At 40.5% G+C, this 22,582-nt stretch overlaps 1 protein-coding gene across 2 annotated transcripts in view; it reads right to left on the bottom strand.

Annotated features, from left to right (window-relative positions):
- Positions 1 to 21,349, bottom strand: part of knk (protein Skeletor knk) — a 38,658-nt gene extending 17,309 nt beyond the window's left edge. The window contains exons 1-7 of one of the 2 annotated variants that reach the window (XM_071679711.1): positions 21,192 to 21,349; positions 8,348 to 8,415; positions 6,021 to 6,169; positions 4,065 to 4,173; positions 2,494 to 2,632; positions 2,241 to 2,340; positions 1,754 to 1,928 (exon numbers count right to left, since the gene is read on the bottom strand). In XM_071679711.1, the coding sequence (XP_071535812.1) occupies positions 1,754 to 1,928; positions 2,241 to 2,340; positions 2,494 to 2,632; positions 4,065 to 4,173; positions 6,021 to 6,169; positions 8,348 to 8,415; positions 21,192 to 21,240 (789 nt within the window). In that variant the 5' untranslated portion in view covers positions 21,241 to 21,349. Of the gene's footprint in view, positions 1 to 1,753; positions 1,929 to 2,240; positions 2,341 to 2,493; positions 2,633 to 4,064; positions 4,174 to 6,020; positions 6,170 to 8,347; positions 8,416 to 10,218; positions 10,289 to 21,191 lie in introns of those variants that run through there. The other variant, XM_071679712.1, reaches the window with a different exon arrangement.
- Positions 21,350 to 22,582: the final 1,233 nt, after the last annotated feature.

The raw sequence follows: 22,582 nt of genomic DNA on the forward strand, positions 1-22,582 counted from the left end.
TGGGATAATGGGGTGGAGGAATACTAGAGGGAGAGAACTGGTGGAATAATGCATGGAATGGTGTACGTGAGGAAGGCATCTACGGACAGGGATGCATGAAAACTCTTGCCATGGCCATCCCTTGATGGGAGTTCCAGGAGGGAATGGGCATCGGAGATACAGATTGATAACACACACCTTCCTTGTAAACTCTACGTCTTGCATTCCTTCCACATGCCAAAACCACCTCAAAGTATTACATTTCACCCACTCTAACATTCCACAATTCATTCCCTTTGCATTCCCTGCCATACTAAATCTCTCATAAAGCCCCTCATTACTTTCTTCACTCCATCTAATCATACCAAATGCTCCTCTCAAATATCTCATTTCCACACCCTGGATTCTTGTACTCTGTGACTTATTCCAGGTCCATGTTTCAGCTGCATAGTCATGGTTGGGAGAACTATGCAGTCCCTTAACACTTTCTACACCTTCATTATTCTATCAAGGGACCCAACAAATATTCTATCCTCTACTTCTCTCTACCGAATCTCTTCTTCCACATCACCAAACTTAACCAATATAGCTCCCAAATACTTAAATTTTGTCATCTATTCCAGTCTTTACACTTCCATACCTTTAACTTTTTGGTGCACTTCTTTTTCTTACTCTATTGGGCTTCACAAAATCTATAATTTCACTCCATGTCCTTTCAAACAGCATTACTTTACTTTTACCAGCAGTTACATTCAATCACCTACCCTTATACACATTATAATACACATTTACAACCTTCTGTCATAAGTTATACTATATTCAAATGTACAAACAAATGACACATTTTACTGAGGTTCCTGCAGCTTCAAGGCTGCATTCCAAGTAAGGGCACAGAAATGATGAATTCCTTTTGAGTGAGATCTTCAATGAGACTACTCCTGTCCATCTACTAAACACTTACTGTGACAACTTCTCACTCACGGTGTAGCCATTCAAAAGCAGAATCCACTAACACCTATACATACGGTACATATTGATGTTATTGGACTCCGCCTGCTTGAGGTTACACCATGCATGAAAAGTGACCTCTGGCAAGGCTGCATCACTGGGAGTACATTCTCCTCAAAGTACTTCTCACTGCAAAGGAATCAACATTCCCCTGCAACTGGAAGTAGTGCAGCCATGGGCTGAAGGAACCTAGAGAAAGGTCCTGGATAACACCAGGTGTCTTTCACAGAAAATGCTCATCTTTACTTATAAAAACACTGACCTCTCCTTCCACACACTCCTTAGTACTGCCATAATCTCTGCACCTTCCTCAACCCTTTCACGCACTTTAGTCCCTATGGTTCCGTCAAATGCTATGTCCACTTCCTGGTATCTAAGACACTGCATTTCCCCAGGCCCTCCATTAAAACTTACACTCACACCATTCCTTCTCACCCCCAACCTCTATACCTCATTACCTTACTTTTGTTTACATCCACTCTAAAATTAATTTTCTCACAAAGACTCAAAATCTCTAACACCAGCTTCTAAAGCATCTCAAGCTCCTAAGATACTTAAAGCATTTTGCTTCCAATAGGCCTTCCCTGTTCCAAGCATTTCATTCCACAGCGAGTGCAAACTGAGAAAAGGAAATGTTCACCAAATCCCTTATCTCTCTCGCACTGCCATCAACTGAATAAAAAATTTTGATACCTCTCAAAACTTGGCATGTCCTTCAAACAATACAAAGATAAAGCTTTAAACAAATTCCAATTTATATTCTTACAATGACTTCTATAAGTGATGGTGGGACATTAAGTTCTTCTGGGATGATGATAGATCCCAATGCCCTTTCTTTCTTGATATCATACAGAGAAAGCCAGTCAACTGTAAAGACTGACAGATCCCCTGGCAACTCTAACTGCACTGTCTTTTTTGTGTACTTTCCAAGTGGCGTCATGCTAGATGAAGAGGATAAGAAAAAAGATATTAGTGAGATGATAAACTGTTATACTTCATTCCTGCCAACAAAGTAAATTCATTGTTAAAATCATTCAGCAATTATCCTGATGTAGGTTTTATAAGTTTTATCTCTTTCAAAAGTCACGAAGGCTTTATAAGTTTAATCCCTTTCAAAAATTACAAAGGCTTTAAGTTTTATCCCTTTCAAAGTTACAATGACTATCACTTGAAAGTGAATTTCAATTCAATGCAATGAGTGATGACCTATCTTAAATCGTATAAGGCAAATTATCACCATAAAAATATCTTACTAGCCAAGCTCATCAGGGATCTTCGTGCCCTTTATATGTGGCTGAGGTCCAACACCCACCCAAAAGTATACCTCATCTCCACTGCCATCATAAGACAAATCTGGAATAATTGTTGAATATCAGTGTACATATAAAACAGGTCATTAAAATTATCTTGGTTCTTAAAAATAAAAACAAATAATCTAACATATAGCTGCAACTCAAATTCATGTAAAGACTAAATAAAAAGAGAGTACGTCATCCCATTACTCACTTTCTATAATGATGGTCTTTGAATCAACAATGATGACAGCATCTGATTTAACCTCGCCTGTTTTGGAGGACAGCTTATTCAGAATTATCTTCTGTGGGGGTTCAAAGCCTTCTGGTACATATATGTCACCAAAAGCTTCCTGAAAGGCAAAAATGTCTTGATATTTTCTAATGCTAATATAAACCCTAATTCTTCATCCTATGATCTACTTTCTTTTTTCTTTTTAAGTGGTGGTGCACTGTTTGCAAGCAGTCTAAAGCAGTAACTTTCAACCATTTCAAACTGATACACCCCATGCTTATTCTTCCAGCTCCCCATGGACCCTAATTCAACACATTCCCAGTTACTTGTTAACAGACCAGTTTAATAATAAGCAGGGAACTTTAAAATGTTTTTGAGCTTACTGACATGTTACCCATCATATAGAGTATATCTATCTTTATCATTTATATGTTTTCCTTACCATTCAATGCAAATAATCAATCTTAAGAAAACCATTACAAATCAAAGAGTTGCTGATATCTTTAATGCACTATCAAATACTGACTAGTGTTTCTTGTATGCTGGGAAAAAAAGCCCAGCTTCAGACAAAAGATAGGGCAATCCTTTTTCTCCATAGTAAGAGTCTAGATATTTGCACCTCAGTCAAAAAAATTAATTCATTAACTGTGAATATTTACCTTATGGGCTAATGATAATTTATTGATGAACAGCATCAGTTATTTCCTGAGCTGCCGTGCCTATTTTATTTCTTTCATGTACCCTAGAGATGCATAAATGCCAGGTTAGAAACCATTACCTTGGGCACCACTGGTACTGAAAATAAAGACTGCCACATTGAGAAATACATATCATACACATAAAAAAATGCTGAAAGGGCAACTGTGAAACCACTGAAATATTGCCAAAATCTATCTGTAATCCAAATAATACTACCATGTAGGAAAAGCATCGAGTGCCTATTCCCATAATACTGATTAACTAGTTCAAATTTATGGAATGAGTCCCTATTACACTCAAATTTATTCTTCTAGGTAACTTTCTTCTTTTGAAAATTCAGCTGCAATCTAAAGATGTACAAAACTGTAAGTTTTGATGGTTGAAAATTCTTTTCTCAGAACATGAGAGACATTCCTTTGGATGTTAAGATGATAATCAGGGATACGACCTTCCAAACCTCAGCATTCCTGACCCTTTGCAAACAGGTAGAAAATGGAAGAGTACTAAGAAAAGAAACTACTAAAGTGAGAAGAAACAAGAATTCAGAGGAAAGAACTTTTGTACTACATATCTTCTGGATTTCCGAGAAACCTAGAACATTAGCCTAAATAAAACATGAAGAGGCAGACTGTGCATTTCTGGGCAGCCAAAAGGTGTCTCAGAAGGCTGGTGAATGGCTAGATATTCTGGGTAGGCATGTCAAGCACAGATATCATGTAATGGCAAATAGTTCTCTCATTCTGCTTGATTCCAAAATCATTTGATCTAATCCTGTAACAGCATATAAGGGACATAATCAACAAGCCTTACCTTTCTTTATCACTAACTACAGAAAAAGAACAAATACTTACCAATCTGCTAAGGTCATAAATCGCCAACCATTTAATCTCTGTGATGGTTTTTTTGTCTGGGAGAGTGAGAGTGATGTCTTTGTTCAAGTAACGGTCCAGAATATTGGTCCTGGTGAGGAAGAAATGGGCAAGATAAGTCTGGGTACATATGACTGACAAGGATTGAAGTCAATTGTACAAGAGAGACTAAGTAGCAGATACCTAGGAAAATGCCTTGAGTATGAAAAATCAAATCAACATATGAGATTATACTATACAACATATTATTGTACTCTATCACTATTAAAACTAATCTTTTATCACTCCTCACATGGTACCTCATCACTGTTTCTACTCATACATAACAATTCACCTCGCTCTCTACCACCATTACTAAGTATCCACAATGACTACTGGATTATAAGATTTACAGTTGCCATGCCTAACATGAATGTCTATAGTTACCAGTTCTATGTGATGTGAAAAGATAGAATAATGAGATTTTAAGAAGCTCATGTTCTCTCTGTCTGAGGTTTCAAAAACTTTTTAATCTCTAAGAGGTGTGAATACTTGGTTTCCTCATAAACATCATAACCATGCTCTGATGTAGTTTACTTAACAATGCTCCACATTCAAAACCTAATTTTTTAATCTAAAGTTGATATCTTAATTCTAATCTTTGGATTTACTATGGACGACAGTATCCCCGATAAATCTATCGATCTATCTACATCTCTGATGCCTGTTCCCTCCTGGAACTCCCTGAAGGGGGCACTTCTTAGCCTTTAGTGCCCCAACCTTAACCAGCCACTAGCAAAGGTTAACTCTAAGCACTGTTTGCAGAAGCTCCTACCTAATGTTCCTACTGACTACTTTTACCTAATGCTCCTACCAACTACTGCTACCAAATGTTCCTGCCTAAATGCTCCTACTTACTAATTCCATCTACTGCTCCTACCATTCTGCCTATATGCCAGGCTAGCACTTAGTGCACACCGCAGGAAAATCTAGAGTTATGAGGAATGAGCTGTGAGCTAAAGTGTTGTCAAGTATTATGTATGACAAGGATAGATTGTATGTTTATGGACAGAATGCCACTAGTCCACATGTGGGTGAGGCAGAAAAAAGGTTAACTAGTTGGGTCAGATGTGTGCAATTTGACACAATCATCACTAACCCTCCTAATACCCAAGCAGGTAGTATTGGTAATATACCTCCCTGGTCATTGGCTGCCTATCAAATACTACCTACCAGTCTCCAATAAATACAAAATGATATTCAAAGTCCAGTCCTCTTAACACAAAATTCACACAGTAATGTCTTTTTCCGAGTCAAACAACTGCCAATGGTGATACAATCATTAGGATAGGCCCACATTTGACTTATCTTCCTTTAGAAGTTGATCACAACAAAGAATTCAATTCTTTTAGGGAATGCTTAACACTCTTCACACACAATTTGACATCTAAAATATCCAGTTATGGTGCTAAAACTAAACAATGGAAATGAAAATTAAAATGCTTGTAACACTGGAATGCAAAGAGAATAGTATGAGTAAGCAGGGTACTATACTTCAAACTGCTTAACTATTTCAATGTTTTTCTTTGTTACTCAAATCTACTTTCCCCAATGGAATCTTATGAGATGTGACAGCAGTTCTTGCTCCATTTGCATCAAAATAAATAAATCTAAGGTTGATGTATCTATGTATTCATACATAAAGTACCAAGACTTTTTTCATACAAAGGTACCCCACTATTTACTAGTATCAACACTTCTAGAATCAATGAATGGTTGAATAAAACAATCCAATCCTTTCAAAAATATTATGGCTTTATCAAAGAAAACCAAGTTACTGGGAGCAAAAATGCCATACTGTATGACTGTTTTCAGTACATGAAACACCAAAGTATTGCATGTAATGGGTCATGTTCCATTACCACAATATCTACAACAAACATCAGACAATGCACTAACCTGCCTAATTCATTTGGAACAATAAAACCTTGGGGTCCAGGACGGGGTCTGGAGCCAGCCCAAAAGAATGTGTCTCCACCGTTGCCATCATACATGAAGCTCTTGATCAAGAATGTGTTCTCATCTACTGCATAGACATCACCACTCACCTATAAATATATGTGTTTAGTATCATTAAGGCTGGAGATAAGAGGCTGAAAAGGCAATAACTCTACTACTACTATCTTTCACTTTGCTCCCATTTATATGGAGTGCTTTATGGGCAACCAGCCTGTCAGATCACTAATATAAGCCTACTTATATGTATCTTAAACTTATGTCCAGTGTGTCTAACTTGCCAAAAAAAAAAAGTCTCTCCTTTTCTAAATAATGGGAAAGAGGACCTGCAATGTTAAAAATCTTGATTATGACATCTCATTCTGCTTCAGGCATAGTATTCAGAAACAATGTATCACACGTTAAACAAGAAACCCAGACAGGTCCAATACTTCCCTGGGCACATGTGAAAGAAAAGGATATGCTGAGAATGGTCAGGTCCTTCAAGTGAGCACTCACCATGGAAGACAAAGGGAGCCTACATGTGTGCTGCATTACCTTTACTCTAAAGAGACAATCATTGTCCTTCATACATTCTTTTTACATCAGCTAACATGGCACAACAAAAAGCTGTGGCCTCATATGAAATCCAAAAAGGAAAAATATATGAAAAAAAAACAGAAGTAATCAATCTGCGTTCCTCATATGATTGAGAGGCCTGTCTCATAACGGTGAAAGTATGAAAAAAAAAAAGAAGACAACTTCATAGCACTGCATTTGGAAACACACCATATGCAGCTGTTCTCTACTCAGAACAGAAACTATGGGTTGCAGCAGCATGTTGTGCAGCAGGTAGAATGCATACATTTCATGAGTATCACAATAACTGTTCAATCTTTGATTAAGGCTAAATAAAACATTTTGAGACAAAGTATTTCAATCAAAAGTAATAACAAATATTTTGCATAAGACCATATTTTTCCCTTTTGACATCTTACAAATATAAAATACCAGCAAAATTTAAATAAAAGGGTTCCATATGCAATACTCAAGAATTTGAAGGTGAAACATTACAGGAATACGGCAGGTGTATATCCTAACCTAACATAACCAAGGGACTTTTCATTCTTTTATCATACATCAAAGGTTTCAGTCATAGACAGAATTCCTTATCAAGTTCAGACTTTCACTGAAACACTCTTATGAAAAAAAAAAAGAGAAAGTAAAGAGCTTAATCACTAAATGGTGTAGAAACACAAACTTCACAATAGCCAATCCTTGAGTCATCAAGATCCAAAGAATACTCACGTGATGCCATGGTTTGCCTGGTATTATGTGGTTTACTTAATGGCAGTGGGAGGTGGGGGGAGGGAGGGAGAAAGAGAGAGAGAGAGAGAGAGAGAGAGAGAGAGAGAGAGAGAGAGAGAGAGAGAGAGAGAGAGAAGGGGCCAGTTCTCAGTACCACGAACTGGATTAATATCTACTGGAGATGAAAAGAGACCCAATTTTGCAGCATAAGGGAAATGGATCAAGCTTTAAGGTCAGATTTAGGAGACCCTGTGTAAGTTACACAGTTTTGGGCTCGTCTGTCAAGTATGTAGAGCTAGAACCTCCCTAGATGTACGAACTGACTTCCATACAAGAATCAATCCTTTATATCAACAGAAAAACTGTTCAAAAAGAAAGAAAAAAAATCGCATAAAGAAGAGTATTTCCATTTTCTCTAGAGACGTATGTAACTATGTATGTAAAGAGGGGTTTCCATGCCAGATCAAAGGTTATGGCAAAAGCAAATATGTTGATCTTATTATAATGGACAAAGCCAAGTATACATGTCAGTAAATTACATATTATGTCAAAAACTGAGATGTCCCCTTGGGTTTCTCGGGAAGGGTACCGAAAACCCCAACACACCAAGACTTCCCAAGGACCTTAGGCCAAAGGCTGTTCACACCCACTAGGGTTGGAGGGTAGACAGCTAGCAGTGTTAAATGGTGGAATCATTGATCATTTTAACCTTTTAGCATATCCGTAGAAGAAATCTAGATCTAACTATACATAATACCTTACTAGCTTGAAGTCATTTTGCATGATAAGTGTGGACCAAAATATGAGTTATCTCGCATGAACAAGGAGAGATCAGCAATATTCTTTATTTTCTTGGCTCCCTTCGATTCCCCAATTCATCTCTGTAATTCAAACACTCCTATATCTTGAAGTACATTGCATAAATCTCGTCCTACCATGTCCAACTAAGGGAGAAAACACATAAATACAAGATGCAGCCTTACCTGGTGATGGTAACTGTTTAGCTCCCCAATCTTTTTGCCTACATATGGATCAGCACCCAAGCACAGCCCTGAAAAAAATATATAGTATCAAATATACGATCAAACGTATTCCTTCATCTTTCATTTTCTTGAGTAAACTAGATATTCAGACAAAAATACAGCACTAACTATCCTAGCCCATAAAAAATTTATCTTCACATTTGTTAGAAAAAAATTCACGCTTTTGCAAGATCCCAAGCTATAATGTGACGGAAATACAGAAAATAATTATCTACAACATAATTTCAAAAATCAGGAATACCAAGGCTGTAACAGTAAAACCAATTCAAAGGAAGCAACATATACAGGGCCAGGGTTCGAATACCTCACAGACAACCAACAGCTCGGTGGCATAAATGCTTGTGAAAGACATGGAAAAAATGTCTGGTGTTGGAGGGTAAGATGCAGAAAAATGTTAGCTTCCAATTACAAGCAAGAAAATTCTGTATTAGTTTCCAAGAAGGCCTAAGAGAAAAGTTAAGGTAACGAAGAAAGCATACCTTTGAAATGAACATAGAACAAAGGTGAAAACAGGAACAATAAACTAATGATACCGAAATATATATATATATATATATATATATATATATATATATATGGAGAAAACCCCAAGAAATGGAACTTAGAAACTTCATGATGTACTTTTACATTTAACATAAAGAGCAAAATCACATTAAACAAGAATATTGTAATTGATATCAAAGATGTGATAAATGTTATGCAACATATGAGAAGTATTCATGTATAAGTATTTAGGAAAACATTCAGTAAGGAGCTCCCAGGCTTCTTATGTACTTTTTGGTACCAATTTGTAAATTTTCTGGAGGACCTTCTACATGCATGCAGATGTGAACAACAGGCTTAATAATCATGCATCTATTTCATGATCAAATATCACAATGCATTCACACAATCGTTTGTACGATTTCATCTAATTTCAATACCTATTAGTTCTAAAAAAAATATGTTCAGTGTTTAAACTGCTTCTAAACATTAGACGTTTTCATGAAAAGACAAATTTGTAATCCCTACGATTTCAGTGTAACAGGTTTATCATATTCCGAGCTCCTTTTTTTTTTCTGAGACATATATGAGTATTTTCTGAACCTGTAAGAACCGGATGGTCAGGTTACATTCTAACCATGAAGACCCCGATAACTGTTGCCCAATGGTCTGTCATTTGATGCCTTGGGTGTGAAAAAGAAAGATATATATATATATATATATATATATATATATATATATATATATATATATATATATATATATATATACACTTAGCTACCAGCGACTACTTACAGCTACTATTTTTGCCTTAGCGAGCAATGCAATAAAAAACCCAGCTAACTGACACAGAAGGCTACTTACGTTACTTCCAGGAAAAAAAGAGAAAAATCTAAAGTATTAAACTCTAAGATATCATATCAACCGATTTTCAGAAAATGCTGTTTACCCCACTTCTTGGATAACATAAGTGGAGCTCGAGAACTCTCAACTGTTATTCCATTTTACGAACAAAACCTTTTCTTTCCACAACGTCCAAGGACCTCTACCAACTACTGCCAGCTAGCTATACAGCATACCCCATAATCCTACCCTAATGCTGACTTACCATAAGGAATCTCCCTTATACAGTAATAATAATGTTAAGAACAAAATATCACAACCAAGCATAATTCTGATTAACGGTCGGCCAGTATAATTTCTAAGCTGGAGGCCAAATTTCTACCATCTTTCTCGTGAGCCACATCTATCTAATATATGCGTTTGTCACAAACTGCGCAGTTTAACTACTGACCACATGCACAAATGCCATCACTTTTACTACTTACAATATTCGCATATTGAAATTTCCTATTTTGTTTAATGTTTGTTTTTCTTTTATAATTTCACAATACACTGGCCACACAGCTCGGCCACAAGCGGGCCCCCTGGATGCCCCAGTCTCGGGTGCACGGGACCGTAAGCTCGCTCCCTCCCTGGCAGGTGCAACGGAACACCCACGTCCTTTACCTTGGGCTAGGTTCGCCGCTTCACTGGTCCAGCCAGGGTATAATTTCACAGCCTCCATTGCTGTTTTCGAGATTTACAATGGATCTCTCTCTCTCTCTCTCTCTCTCTCTCTCTCTCTCTCTCTCTCTCTCTCTCTCTCTCCACCACCTTGCATTTCCACACTATTTACCACTTAAGTCAGCCTTCCCTCAATCAAAATGTATAGGCATATCATCTCTAACCTTTAAGATCACACCATACCTGTAACTGGTCTTTCCTGATGGAGCAGTTGTGCTCAAGTATGGATTCTTTCAAGGCTAGGTGCTTTGACATCAATATTTTTATATCTTTCTTTTTCAAATGGATGGTTAGGAGTACATGAAGCGACTGGGCAGGGGGGAAGACGATGATGAGAAATAAAAGCTAAGTTACAGCGCGAACAGATGTATTGTGGCTAGGTTTTACGGAAGTGTGTGGCTGGAGTGGTGGATACGTATTTATGGTACTTCATTTACATAACCCCAGCAGCATGATGTGAGTGTGTCATGTTGTGTCTTGGTTAAGGTGGTGTGGGAAGGATATTGCCTAAGCTAAGCTGTTTTCTAAGGCCGGGATCTAACCCGAGCCCTCTGCATACCAATACCCAACCACTATGTTTCATTGGGGTCTCCTACCCGAATAATGATCTATCACATGGCATTTTGCTTATTCCCTAACTACAACCTAAATCCTTCACCATGTGCAGATCTAAATTCATCCTCTATAGACATATCACTATCACCCATACATAGTATCAATTATTCTCCACATTTGTTGCCATAGCATCACTCGCCATGCATCACAAGGGCGCAAAACGCTGCCGTGTCTTATAACCTGGTTGTAGAAGACTCACTATCTACCCAGGGTACACTCTGCTCCTGGAAACCCACCACTGTCATCATCATCAACGGTGAGGAAGGTACGACCCAGCCTGACGTGGCCTAATCAAGTACCCGAGGCGAAGGTCACCTCGCCCGCCAGCTTTCCCTCTCACACACACCTTCCATTGTGTCTGACTCAGGTCCTTTCACTCGTTTCCGGCCACATACTCTTTAACACTTCCGTAACTCTCTATTTCTAACATTTACACATTTTCTTCGTCCAACTCATGAGCAAAAAAAAAGTTACATTTTGTCTTACTGTCCTTATAAATCAATCTTGATCTTATCACACTACGAGAGAAAAGTTTCTGGACAGGTCTCGTGTCAAGCACAGCAGCTTGGTGTGACCTAGGCTAGAGCACAGAGGCTGAGTAATGACATCCACAAGGCTGGAAGGATGTGGCCGAGTCTGACACGTCGGCTGGAGCGCTGCGGAAGGATATGACACAAGCTGGGGCAGCACTGCGACGGGGGTCTGACACGATCGATCAATGCAGCAAGGAGTTCTGATGACAATCTTAAAGCTCGAGACCCAACCCAAACTCGACAGAAATAGGAGAGTCTTCCGTAAGAAGGAATCTTGACAGGCGTTCGGTACCAGTGCATTAGCGCATATGGGAAGGAGCTTTGTATGTACATGACGAGTCTCGCTTCTTGTTCCTAGCTTTCGTCAGCTATTTCTAAGAATTTTCTGTTTGCTGCCGCGTTCACAGGTCAACAACTCTGTTAGAAGACATGTTTCCATCATGTTACTCGGCACAGTTCTATTGCTAGTTTACTTCTAGTTTTGCCTTATTGTTCTGGAATCTCTTCTGGTATCGAAAATAATCTAAACATTTCATAGTTCATAGGCTCTTCAGACCACTTGTAGTTCTCGTCTCCCCTATCTCTTCTTTCTCCCAGTGTGTGTTGGTTGAGGGCTTCTCTCCTCACTTCCACAGCCAAAACAAACCGCGCAAGAGACACGGATAGACTTCTGAGGCTTTCTGCGATACTGGGAACGGAAATTAAAGGCTTTGAGTTTAATCTCTGTTGAATTTTGGGGTTAAGTAACGTCAGGTGGTTTAGTAAGTTTACCTCTGCTTTGGTGTAACTATGTACATAAAAATAATGCAAAGGGTTTAATTCCAATTACGAAATAAAAAAAAAAATAAAAGTGGTGTATAGGATGGTGTATAAGATACCTGGGGTACCAGGAGGGGCCACCTGCAGTGTTGTTGGATACAGTCTCCGGGCGGTTGGTTAGTTACTTGGGCTTTATTCAGGGTTATCAACAGCCAGGACCATAAGGCCATCAACTTTCGCCCATAATCACAAACCGGAAAAATCTCGAACATTCATTTTTAGGTGTTCAAGATAATTCTCAGACCATATCTACTCTCACTATTCATATGGCCCTTGGTCGGCAGGTTAAGATCCGAAATTTTGATCTTAATTCTGATTCTCCAAGAGCGGCTAATTCATCGTGCACTCCTACCCATCCACTGGGAGGTGGCGCAAAAGAAGATGCAGAGTGCACAAGAGGTCCACAGGCTAGACCTCAGTGAATAAAATACACTTTATAAGTTAAACAGCATGAAAAGCGTTAATTGGCCCATAAGCAGGGAGGAGAGAGGGGAGTTGGGGGGAGGTTGGAAGGGCGACAGTATGGGGGGAGCAAGGAAGAGGGAGCAGCAGGTGCCCTTGGAGGGTGCTGGATCCTGGTCTGGCCAGAATGGGGTGAGGTGGGAGGGGTGAAGGGAGTGGTGAGGTGCAGTGTCGGGTGTAGATGGAGACGTGGGGAGACAGTGGGATAGACCTGTGAGGGAAAGATGGAGATGGTTTGTATGCAAGAGAGCGAGAAAGTGATGTAATGAGGGATAAAGAGTGCAATATGAGGAAGGATGGTGACAATGTGAGTATGAAAGGTGGGCGAGAGCAAGGTTACCTGTTGCTGTGCGGCTTCGTAAAGGGCAGCACTGAGAGCGGGGGGAAAAAATATGAACAGGAGACACTGGATAAGACAGAACAAAGAGCACGTATCGCAGCCGCCAAACAATGGAGCGAGATGACAGAACTTATATATAACAAATAAGGTGAGAGAACGGATAAGTTATCCATTAGAAGTCACAAACGAAGGACCAAAAATGAACGGGAGAATCAGAATATAAAAATTGGCGAATATAAAAAAATACGGATCAAAAACAAGAATGCACACATTAGAAAACAAGAAAAATGAATCTGACACATCAAAAAACTCATAAAAATATGACAACGACGAACCAGGAAAATATGGAAATAGTACACACATATAACAAATTGACTTACTTTGCATTAAAAAGATTAAAAGACTCCTTGAAACATTAGGTGCATGAAAATAAATTTACATGAAAACGAGTTACTGTATTGAAAACGGGGCATTGGAAATTGAAAACGGGACATGGGAAAGAAGAAAAATTCTGAAACAAGTTTGTACAGCGAACCACACTTTGATAACACGACTCGTACTTATGAATCAGAATAATGTAATAAGAAAACCTATTCAGACATAACACGTATTAGGTGCCTGGGAGGTACACCTCCTCTTTCATTCCCATTTAGTTTTATATTCTCGTTGTATTTTCACGGTTACCTAATTTGTACAAGCACATGAGCCGCCATGAACACGGAAATACCCGGACAACTTCCCAAATGATCCGTCCCCAAGCAACGGTTCGATCAGAAACGCTGGATGCCAACCCGTGAGGAATGAGTCTCCCTACAACTGACATCTTTAAAGTCGAATTGTGTGTGTGTCTTAAAGGGATAACATGCTCTACTGCGCACTGTGAGATACAACAGTCTTCCGCCACCTAAAATCAACTGCTGATCAAGGTGACCGAGTTGTTCCCGAAATGTCGCGTACCTTTCCGTTCTTGTCGGCTACAGAAGATACCAAAACTGTGCTTGACTTAGACTGATGTACATGAATTCTCTGAACAGCATAAAGGTTCCCAGGCACACAAGCAAGTTGGAGCAACAAAGATGATGAAATTATGTGGGGAGCTTGTGGAAGCCACGGTGGCCGAACGCGTCCAGGAGCTCGGACCACCAGACCACGCCCAAGGCCGCACTCTACCCTACCACGTATACCTGGTCTACTCACTCCGCATGGAGGACAAATATCATACTTTGTCTTTATCCAAATATTCTACCACAAAGATTGAATACTGTAAAGGATGGAGGAGAAGGTCAGGAAACTGCAAGAGAGAGCGTGGAAAGGCGGAGCGCCTAACCTACCCTGCAGACAAACTAGTAAAGGTATAACCGCCATCAAATGTCAGGTGGCCTGGTCAGTTTCCGCTGGGGAGGTGGCGCAATCGTTTGCACTCACCCCACAGCCACCCTCAGCACGGGTTCTTCTGCAGAGAATAAGGCCGAAGGTAAGAAAAAAGAACACCCAGTGTCTTGGCACGGACTCAGGAGAGACCTGCCAATACATTATGTCAGAATGTCTCCTGAAAATCTATTACATTTCTAATGTTTAGATTAACAACAAATATAACAACAAAGGCTTTACTTCTAACACAAAAGACGTCTTAATTCTCTGTCCACGTACACGATTACTTAGGACGTCATACGGTACCAGGTATCTATAATAACACAGAACATTTCATCGGTAACTAAAGGGTAAGATGATGAGGGTATTGTAAGACCGTAGCATACTCTACTGCATGGAGAAATAATCACGTAGAACTTCCGGATGGTACTGGAAAATAATGGAATCTCAAAGACGACAGAGAGCCGCTCCACGATGAACTGTGAGTAATAACCATGAATATTCGCACAGCCGAGAACGGAAACCCCACGAAACTAAATTTCCTATACACATTACGCTACCCCACATCATCAACATTTGATACCCACACTCTTAGAATACTCACATTCCTAAGGATACCCAAATTCCTTCCAAAGACACATCCAAAGGGCACACCCACCCACACACGTGTCGGATATTTACACATCTTTCGATACCCACAAGGGATAGGGTACCTCACAACAGAATTTGGGACACAGTTCAAGCCCCAAGAGAGAGAATTAAGTTGCATGTGACAAAAAAGAAAATATCCAGATAATATTAATGATACTCATAATGTTATTAATAATAATAATAAAACCCACAGGCGGAGGAACACCAGCCTACATCCTCCCACAGGTACAAGCAGGACGCCGACTCGGGGACCGCTTTCCCTCTACACTCTCCCCGTCTGCCGGCCTAACCACACTCCCTTGGTTCCAGCCCCGGGGTCCACCTGTTGTCATCCAGTATCTTGACTGCTCTCTAATATATACACCTGGAATGAATTGAGAAATACTGATTCGGAAAGATTTCCACTCAACATCTAGCCTAGCTTTGGCACTCGCATTACACGAAGCTAAATCTCTAATAGGCTTGGATGCTCAAGCTATGCCGGTACACAATATAACTGTATACGAGGCTATGCTAGGATGTTTAGCTATACTGGTCCACATTATATCTGTAAATTCAGGGTGGTTCTTCACCGAATAGCATTCGATCTTCCAGATTCAATGCTTGGCGTGTAGTACGAAGCGGTAGATACTAAATAAGATGTAGGGTGGGCTGCGGATGGCTTTCAGAAACCGAGGGAAACCCGGAACTTAGGCGGTCATACGGAACCTGGGTTAACTCATCCGGAACTTAAATGTCTCACTCATGGACCATGACACCACTCCCCAGTACATCAACCTTGGTCTCTGGAAACAACCAACAAAGACCCCCTCCTACCACCAGCAAGGCAATAGGCCACTTTCTGCAACTTTTGTGTTCACGTTCTTGAGCAAGAACTTCGGGCACGAAGATACGACTCCCACAGTCACGACGTTACGACCTTTTGAACATGATGGGACGACCGACCCTTCCTCAGAATGTCTGCAGGATCCATGGGAGTGACCGTGACCATTACGGTGCAAGACAAAGGCTAAATCATCATACCCAAGAAACGCACCTTCGTGCTCAACAGTCGTTACGCCATGCTTGTGTTAAAAGGAAAAAAAAAAAAGTTTCCATGTTTCATTTTTCATATATTCGTTGTTTTCCTTGTCAAGTGAAACCCGACAAGACTACAAATTTTCCGTTATCAAAGTTTTCAATCCCACACGTCACTCTACAGGAAAAACTCCTTAGTTTACGAGTTAGGTTAGGAAGCATAAAATCGTCAGACAGAATCAACTTCCATCTATTTGCGACACGATTACGACGGGACTCCAAAAGTCTCACTCCTAATGGTAATGGTCATATTTTGCGTATCTGAAAACCAAACATTCTTTTTTATTCATCATAGTCAATATCTCGCCAAAAAGCAACAGCACAGAGGATACGGTTCTAAGTATACAACATGGAGATCCTATGAAGCCCCTGAGGATGTAAAATTGATAACAGAGACAGACATCAAACAAAGACTTTATGAAATGATTTCAGTTGAAAAAACTGCAAGGACAAACAGTTTAGGATGTAGAGAACCCCCTTGTAGGACATCCCCGTGTGGAGACGGCAGGAGGAATGCAAGAACACACGCATACATTACGACATTTCCAGTTTAGTGTTGAGTAAGCGACTGGTTGCAGAAATCCATGAAACTGACTCATGAAGGCCTCTCTCTCTCTCTCTCTCTCTCTCTCTCTCTCTCTCTCTCTCTCTCTCTCTCTCTCTCTGAGGTTAATAACTTATGACACTTGAGGACATGGGCCTAAATGACTGCCTCGTGACACGCTCCCAACTGTGACCATCAACGTCACACTATACTACTACGTCAACTGATTACGTCACCGTCATCAGTGAACACGTCACCGATTCGGCGACCAATGAGAAGGCATCAAGCCCTCGTGCGACAGTGAGCACGTCAAGAAGTGCTTGACCCCATCCCGGATGGTCTTTGTTACGGTGGGTGTCTAGGCGATGGCGACTGGCAGTGCGGTCAGCCCTACCATGAGCCTTGAGGCGACTGGGGGACAGTGTGTGTTCAGCCTTCGAAGGAACCTTCACGTGACTGGGACACAGGGGTGCAGCATTTCGCTAAATTTCTATCTATCTGGGAAACAAGAGTTCAGCTCCTGGCTTTACCTTAAGGTGACCGGGGAACGAAGTGTACTTATTAGCCCTAAACAGAACCTCTGACTGACTGGAAGACACTCACTTGTGCTGGGCGCTAGACTGAACCTCAAAGCTGACTGAGAGACGGTCATTGTGGTCAACCAGGACAAGAGAAAGGAAACTGCTTTCATGCCTGTAAAGTCGAGTGTGTGCGAGGCTCCACCAGGCCGATCAACCCAGTGGGATGGTGGGGCGTGACGTATGGCTCTATAATCCAGTTATCATTGGCTGCTGACCACTAATTGGACAAGCGCTAGAAAATCGTCACAATCAACACATTCTACATTTTTTGGGAGGAGGATGAGAGATGACAGTGCAACAGGAAGACTGGATGTATTCCTCCCTACTCTACGCAGTGATGTCAGCTGTGCTCTTTGTCTGGAGGACAACAGACGTCTTAACGAACTTTGAACAAGACCTCTGGTAAATTTAATCTACTGAGCAGCCTGGAAGCACCGAAATGGACGTTCTGAAGGTATAAAAAGAGGGAATTTCATGACGGGGAAAGTTAAAATTAAACCTAACCTAACAATGTTAAACTGTGGTGAAGAAGGTTAATGATTAAAAAGTAAGCTCAATTTTGGTCGCAACAGCCTGAGACTCGAGTAGGAATGTTTGATTACAGTTACGATCGCTGAGGAGAGAGAGAAGCAGAACACTTCGTTCCTCCTCTCCTCAGTGTGGGAAAAATTTTTAACTACCCTTTGTGGCGTTCGTTGCACTCTCTCCCACACACGGTATTTACAAGTGGGTGGAAAAACGGGATAAATTCGTGTCTTTTATGATACTCGGTGAATGCCACAAAACATAGTATTTAACAAGTGGGTGGAAAAACGGCATAAACTTGTGGCTCTTATGATACTCGGTGAATGACACAAAATAATAGTACAACAGTTTCGATGAACAAAGCTGACAGAAACGATGAAGATATTTTGGAGCCAGCGAAGATGTACGTTCAAACGAGACGAGTAAACAAGCGTGCTCGTCATACAGAAACCACACATTCCATCACTTGAAGCGGAAATGGCGATACAGAATGTAACTACACACAGGAAATGGCCCGACGACTGGCGATCTCTGAAAGAAGTAAGGATTCAGGATAGAAAAAGTGGTCCCACAGACCAAAACTCTGTCTCGAAGGCCACGAATGGTGGAGTGAATAGAGAAAGCGGCAGACCTCACGGAACTGCTAGACACGGCGAGTTGAAGCCGCTCCCTCCCGCACCGCTACTGTCTAAGCTCTCTCACTGGCGGCAGTGCCAGCATCAGGCCCGCCGTGACTTTAGCACCCCGAGACGCCAGGTACAATGGGGGGCGATATCGTATGAACACTGCCATTCTATGGAACACGATGGCAAAAGCATGAGGGTGTATAGAACAAGTAGGCATGGATCAAGATCCCCGTTCTACGTCAGTGAATTCTGTGCGAGTGAGTAGAAAGGGTACAGCAAAATGACCGTCTAAAGCACCAATATGTATATGCAAATATATCCAGGGCAGTAAAGGCCAGAATATGACACTCCCGCCATTTATCCTCCATAAAAGCGTATATCGGAACACCTGGCACGGAACGCATCAGACAAAAAACATCTAAAATAAAACACTTCCGCTTGACAATTTCTCTCACCCCCGCCTCCCCTCCTCCTCCCACCGTCAAGACATTTTCACAAGAGCGGCGGATGGCAAGTGAGAGCTGACAGTCAGTCCCACACCGCCAGCCCAGATGCCCGCTCTACCGTCACATGTACACACGACGCCCGTCTGTTAGCGAGTGACAGGGATGTCTTTAACCAGTGTACGCAAAATGTGTGTGTACGAACAACATCGAAGTACGCAATTACCTATTTGTAAAGAAAGGGGGGAGGAGTTATACACCCGTGGGACCACATCTCTTTCATTAAACGTTCTTTTTTTTATCTTTCACTTCTAATAAATACTGCTAGCATTCACAGTTTCATCACAGTTTATTCCGATCATTCAAATCCCTGATACAAAGGAGTACTTCTCATCCCGTGCAATAAACTTTATGATTTTCGGTTTATCCGCCATCGCAAACCAAAGACCTGTTCACTGTCGACGTCATCAAGCTGCTTTAGAAACTCCAAGATTGTGTGATCAAGTCATCACTTACTCTTCTCTTTCACAGCTTAAAACGGCGCATCCTAGGCTCACTTCTCAGACTCGAGTACCTTCTTTGATGCCTCCTCTGGACCTTCTCAATTAAGTCTTTGTGGCTCTCTAGGTACTAGGTACTGAGTACGACTGCTACTTCAGCATTTACCAGTTTCTTGCTGATATTAACTTGTATAACGATTCTCTTATACTGCTCGGGTACATTACCATTAAAGGAGCCACACTTCTGAGCAGGGGTAGAACCAAACTCAAGCAGAAACCACTAATGTAATTCTTAGGTTTACAGTAATACAACGTCTCGTGACTCGTCACATTCTCAAGTGTAAGGGCAATGCAGCATGGTCTAGGTTTATGTACACACACACACACGAGTACACACAGGTAAGATCTATGAAAAAAAAAAACCGTAAGGAATAATTTTTACGATGGCAGATAACGAACATTAAATTCATTTCGTCCGAAAAGGAGTGTGTATGTCTGCAAAGATTCGCCAGGTCCAACCCTGGCACGGGCCCCAGTAAATGATTGCTCATTCTCGGAGATGCCAATACTGGCACACGTTGGATATGTCTATAAATGTATGGGCGCTTTCAGGTGGATATGCGTGTAGTGATGGAAATAGAGTGATGGGCATTGAGATCCACATGTTCATGTGAATGAAGGGGGTGAATGAAGGCTTACCAATAAAATTCTTACCCCAAGTAATCGCAAAAAAGTCGCAAAAACTATTTTCAGCCATACATATACAGCAAGGGAAGTATAGCTCTGGAATTAGGGACGTAAAAGAACTGACTAAATTGTCTTTTCACACAGGCGTACAAATAATCAAAAGCTAAAAAGTGAGTAATTACGGTTACATGTACAGATAACTGCTGATGAGCCACAAGGCTCGTCTCGCTGTATTCTTTCCTCATTCTTGTGTAAGTTTTGAGCTTGTGCGCTTTGCCCAAAACCACACCACCTGTCATTCCAAAGTGACTTTGCCAATCATAAATCTGTTGGACCCTATACACACACACACACACACACATATATATATATATATATATATATATATATATATATATATATATATATATATATATATATATATATAAAGCCTATATACAGTAAGTAAATTAGCCCAGCGAGAGATCTAAAATCACAAGGACTGAATTCGGTGTCCATTTGTCCAAGGTAAACAACTCACGCGCAAGAGGCATTAGTCTCCATGTAGGAGCAAGTCTCAAGTGAATTACTTATGGTGCGAGGGTAACCATCATCAACCTGCAGAATAAACTTCACACACACACCTAACGGAATGACATACAAGATGTGTATATGTGGAATTACAGGTCCAGGTCGGAGCTGGACATCCCAAGGACAGGCAGGTTCGCTCTAACGGGTGTCTCGCTCACCTCTTTTGCTTCATGACAAAAAAACAACTGAACAAGACGCCATTTTCGAGAGCTTTTTTGCAAACTACGTGATACACAATAAAGAAATAACACTTCCCTCATTATACTGTATTATTTGGATCACACTATGCCATATATTAGTACTTCAATCTGGAACAGATGAAAATGAAAGTCCTTTCTCCAGATTGCAAGTGAAATCCAGTCTTCTCTACCTCATTCGACGCTGCACTTACCTATTAGGGCGCTGGTAATTACGACGCCAACGATACCGCTGTACTCCATACTGCTATACACTATAATACGAAATTCATTATAAATATCAGCAACCAAGACACAGATGAGACGGAGACCACGAACACCCTTCCATCACCACAGCGAAGGAGTCACTGAAGACCATGAGGTCATTTCTCCGGGTGGTACCGTCAGGTGACATCTATTGACCTGATTTTATCGGATATTTGTCACTTTTATTCGTAGCTTTTATGAACTGGGGGTTTCAACAGTGGTTATAAGGGGTCGTAGATGATGAAAATATAAGCTTTCAAAGTTCATATATGGAGTAGAAAGCCCTTACAGTTATCGAGTTGCCAAAGGCACGAGAACATTCGACAATACACAATCGGCTGGAATGGCTGTTCATTATTTCCATTATACGTACAGGATACAGAGCAGATGTTGTCTCAAACTACATCACTTTAAGACGCTTTGTACATCAGTGACACATTCGCCATTTTCTGAACTGCTTTACACTGTCGTCCATCTCGTAATAGGAAGACACAACTTATGTCAGACTTGGTCATTCGTGCATAAACTTTACAGAATAAATGCCAGATATTTTATTACATATCAAAGTTTGTTTCTAGTTTCCCCCCATCAAATTCTAGAGGTTTTTACCTCTTCTACAGACTTTAGTAACCAGCTTCAACTTATACACCAATGATTATGAAAGAGACTATGAAACCAATGTATTGCAATTTCATTTCCTAATATAATTCCTTTTTTTTTCTATTTTCTAGTTGATGGGTTTCTTGAATTTAACCCATAGTTATTTTTTTGGGACGAATTTGTACTCGTTTCAACATTAATGCAGCCTCGCCAAAGGTAATGCTCGCTGACATTGTAACACCAAGCGGGCAGAGTCCGGTAACACCGTACGAGGAATTTGGTAGAATATATATAAATATATACGGGTTTCTTCTGAAAATCAAAAGTTGTACTGTTGGATTCGAGCTTGCTAAGGCCTTACCCAACAGTTTTACAAGGCTTTTCAGATCGCACTGGTACAAAATATGTCGACAGAAGCTGGTCACTTGACCCTAGGATCTTTTTTTTCCCCCCAAACAGAAATATAACACATTTGATCAAATAATCGAAGTCATTACAGACAACATCTAAACACTGACGAAATATCCTTTCAAATTATTTGTGGGATATATTCATATTTTCCTTAGGATATTGACTGGCCTCCAATATTTCATGATAAACTTCTATACGGTCTGTAGCTAGAGCTAGAGGCTATATGATTTAGTAATATCAAATTCTCACATCAAATACACGTAATTTAATTGTACCTTAAACTGTATCCTGATGAACGGGAAAAAATGACTCATTTCTAAGTGTTATT

Source organism: Panulirus ornatus, chromosome 30 (assembly GCF_036320965.1).
Source record: "Panulirus ornatus isolate Po-2019 chromosome 30, ASM3632096v1, whole genome shotgun sequence".
Taxonomy (NCBI): domain Eukaryota; kingdom Metazoa; phylum Arthropoda; class Malacostraca; order Decapoda; family Palinuridae; genus Panulirus; species Panulirus ornatus.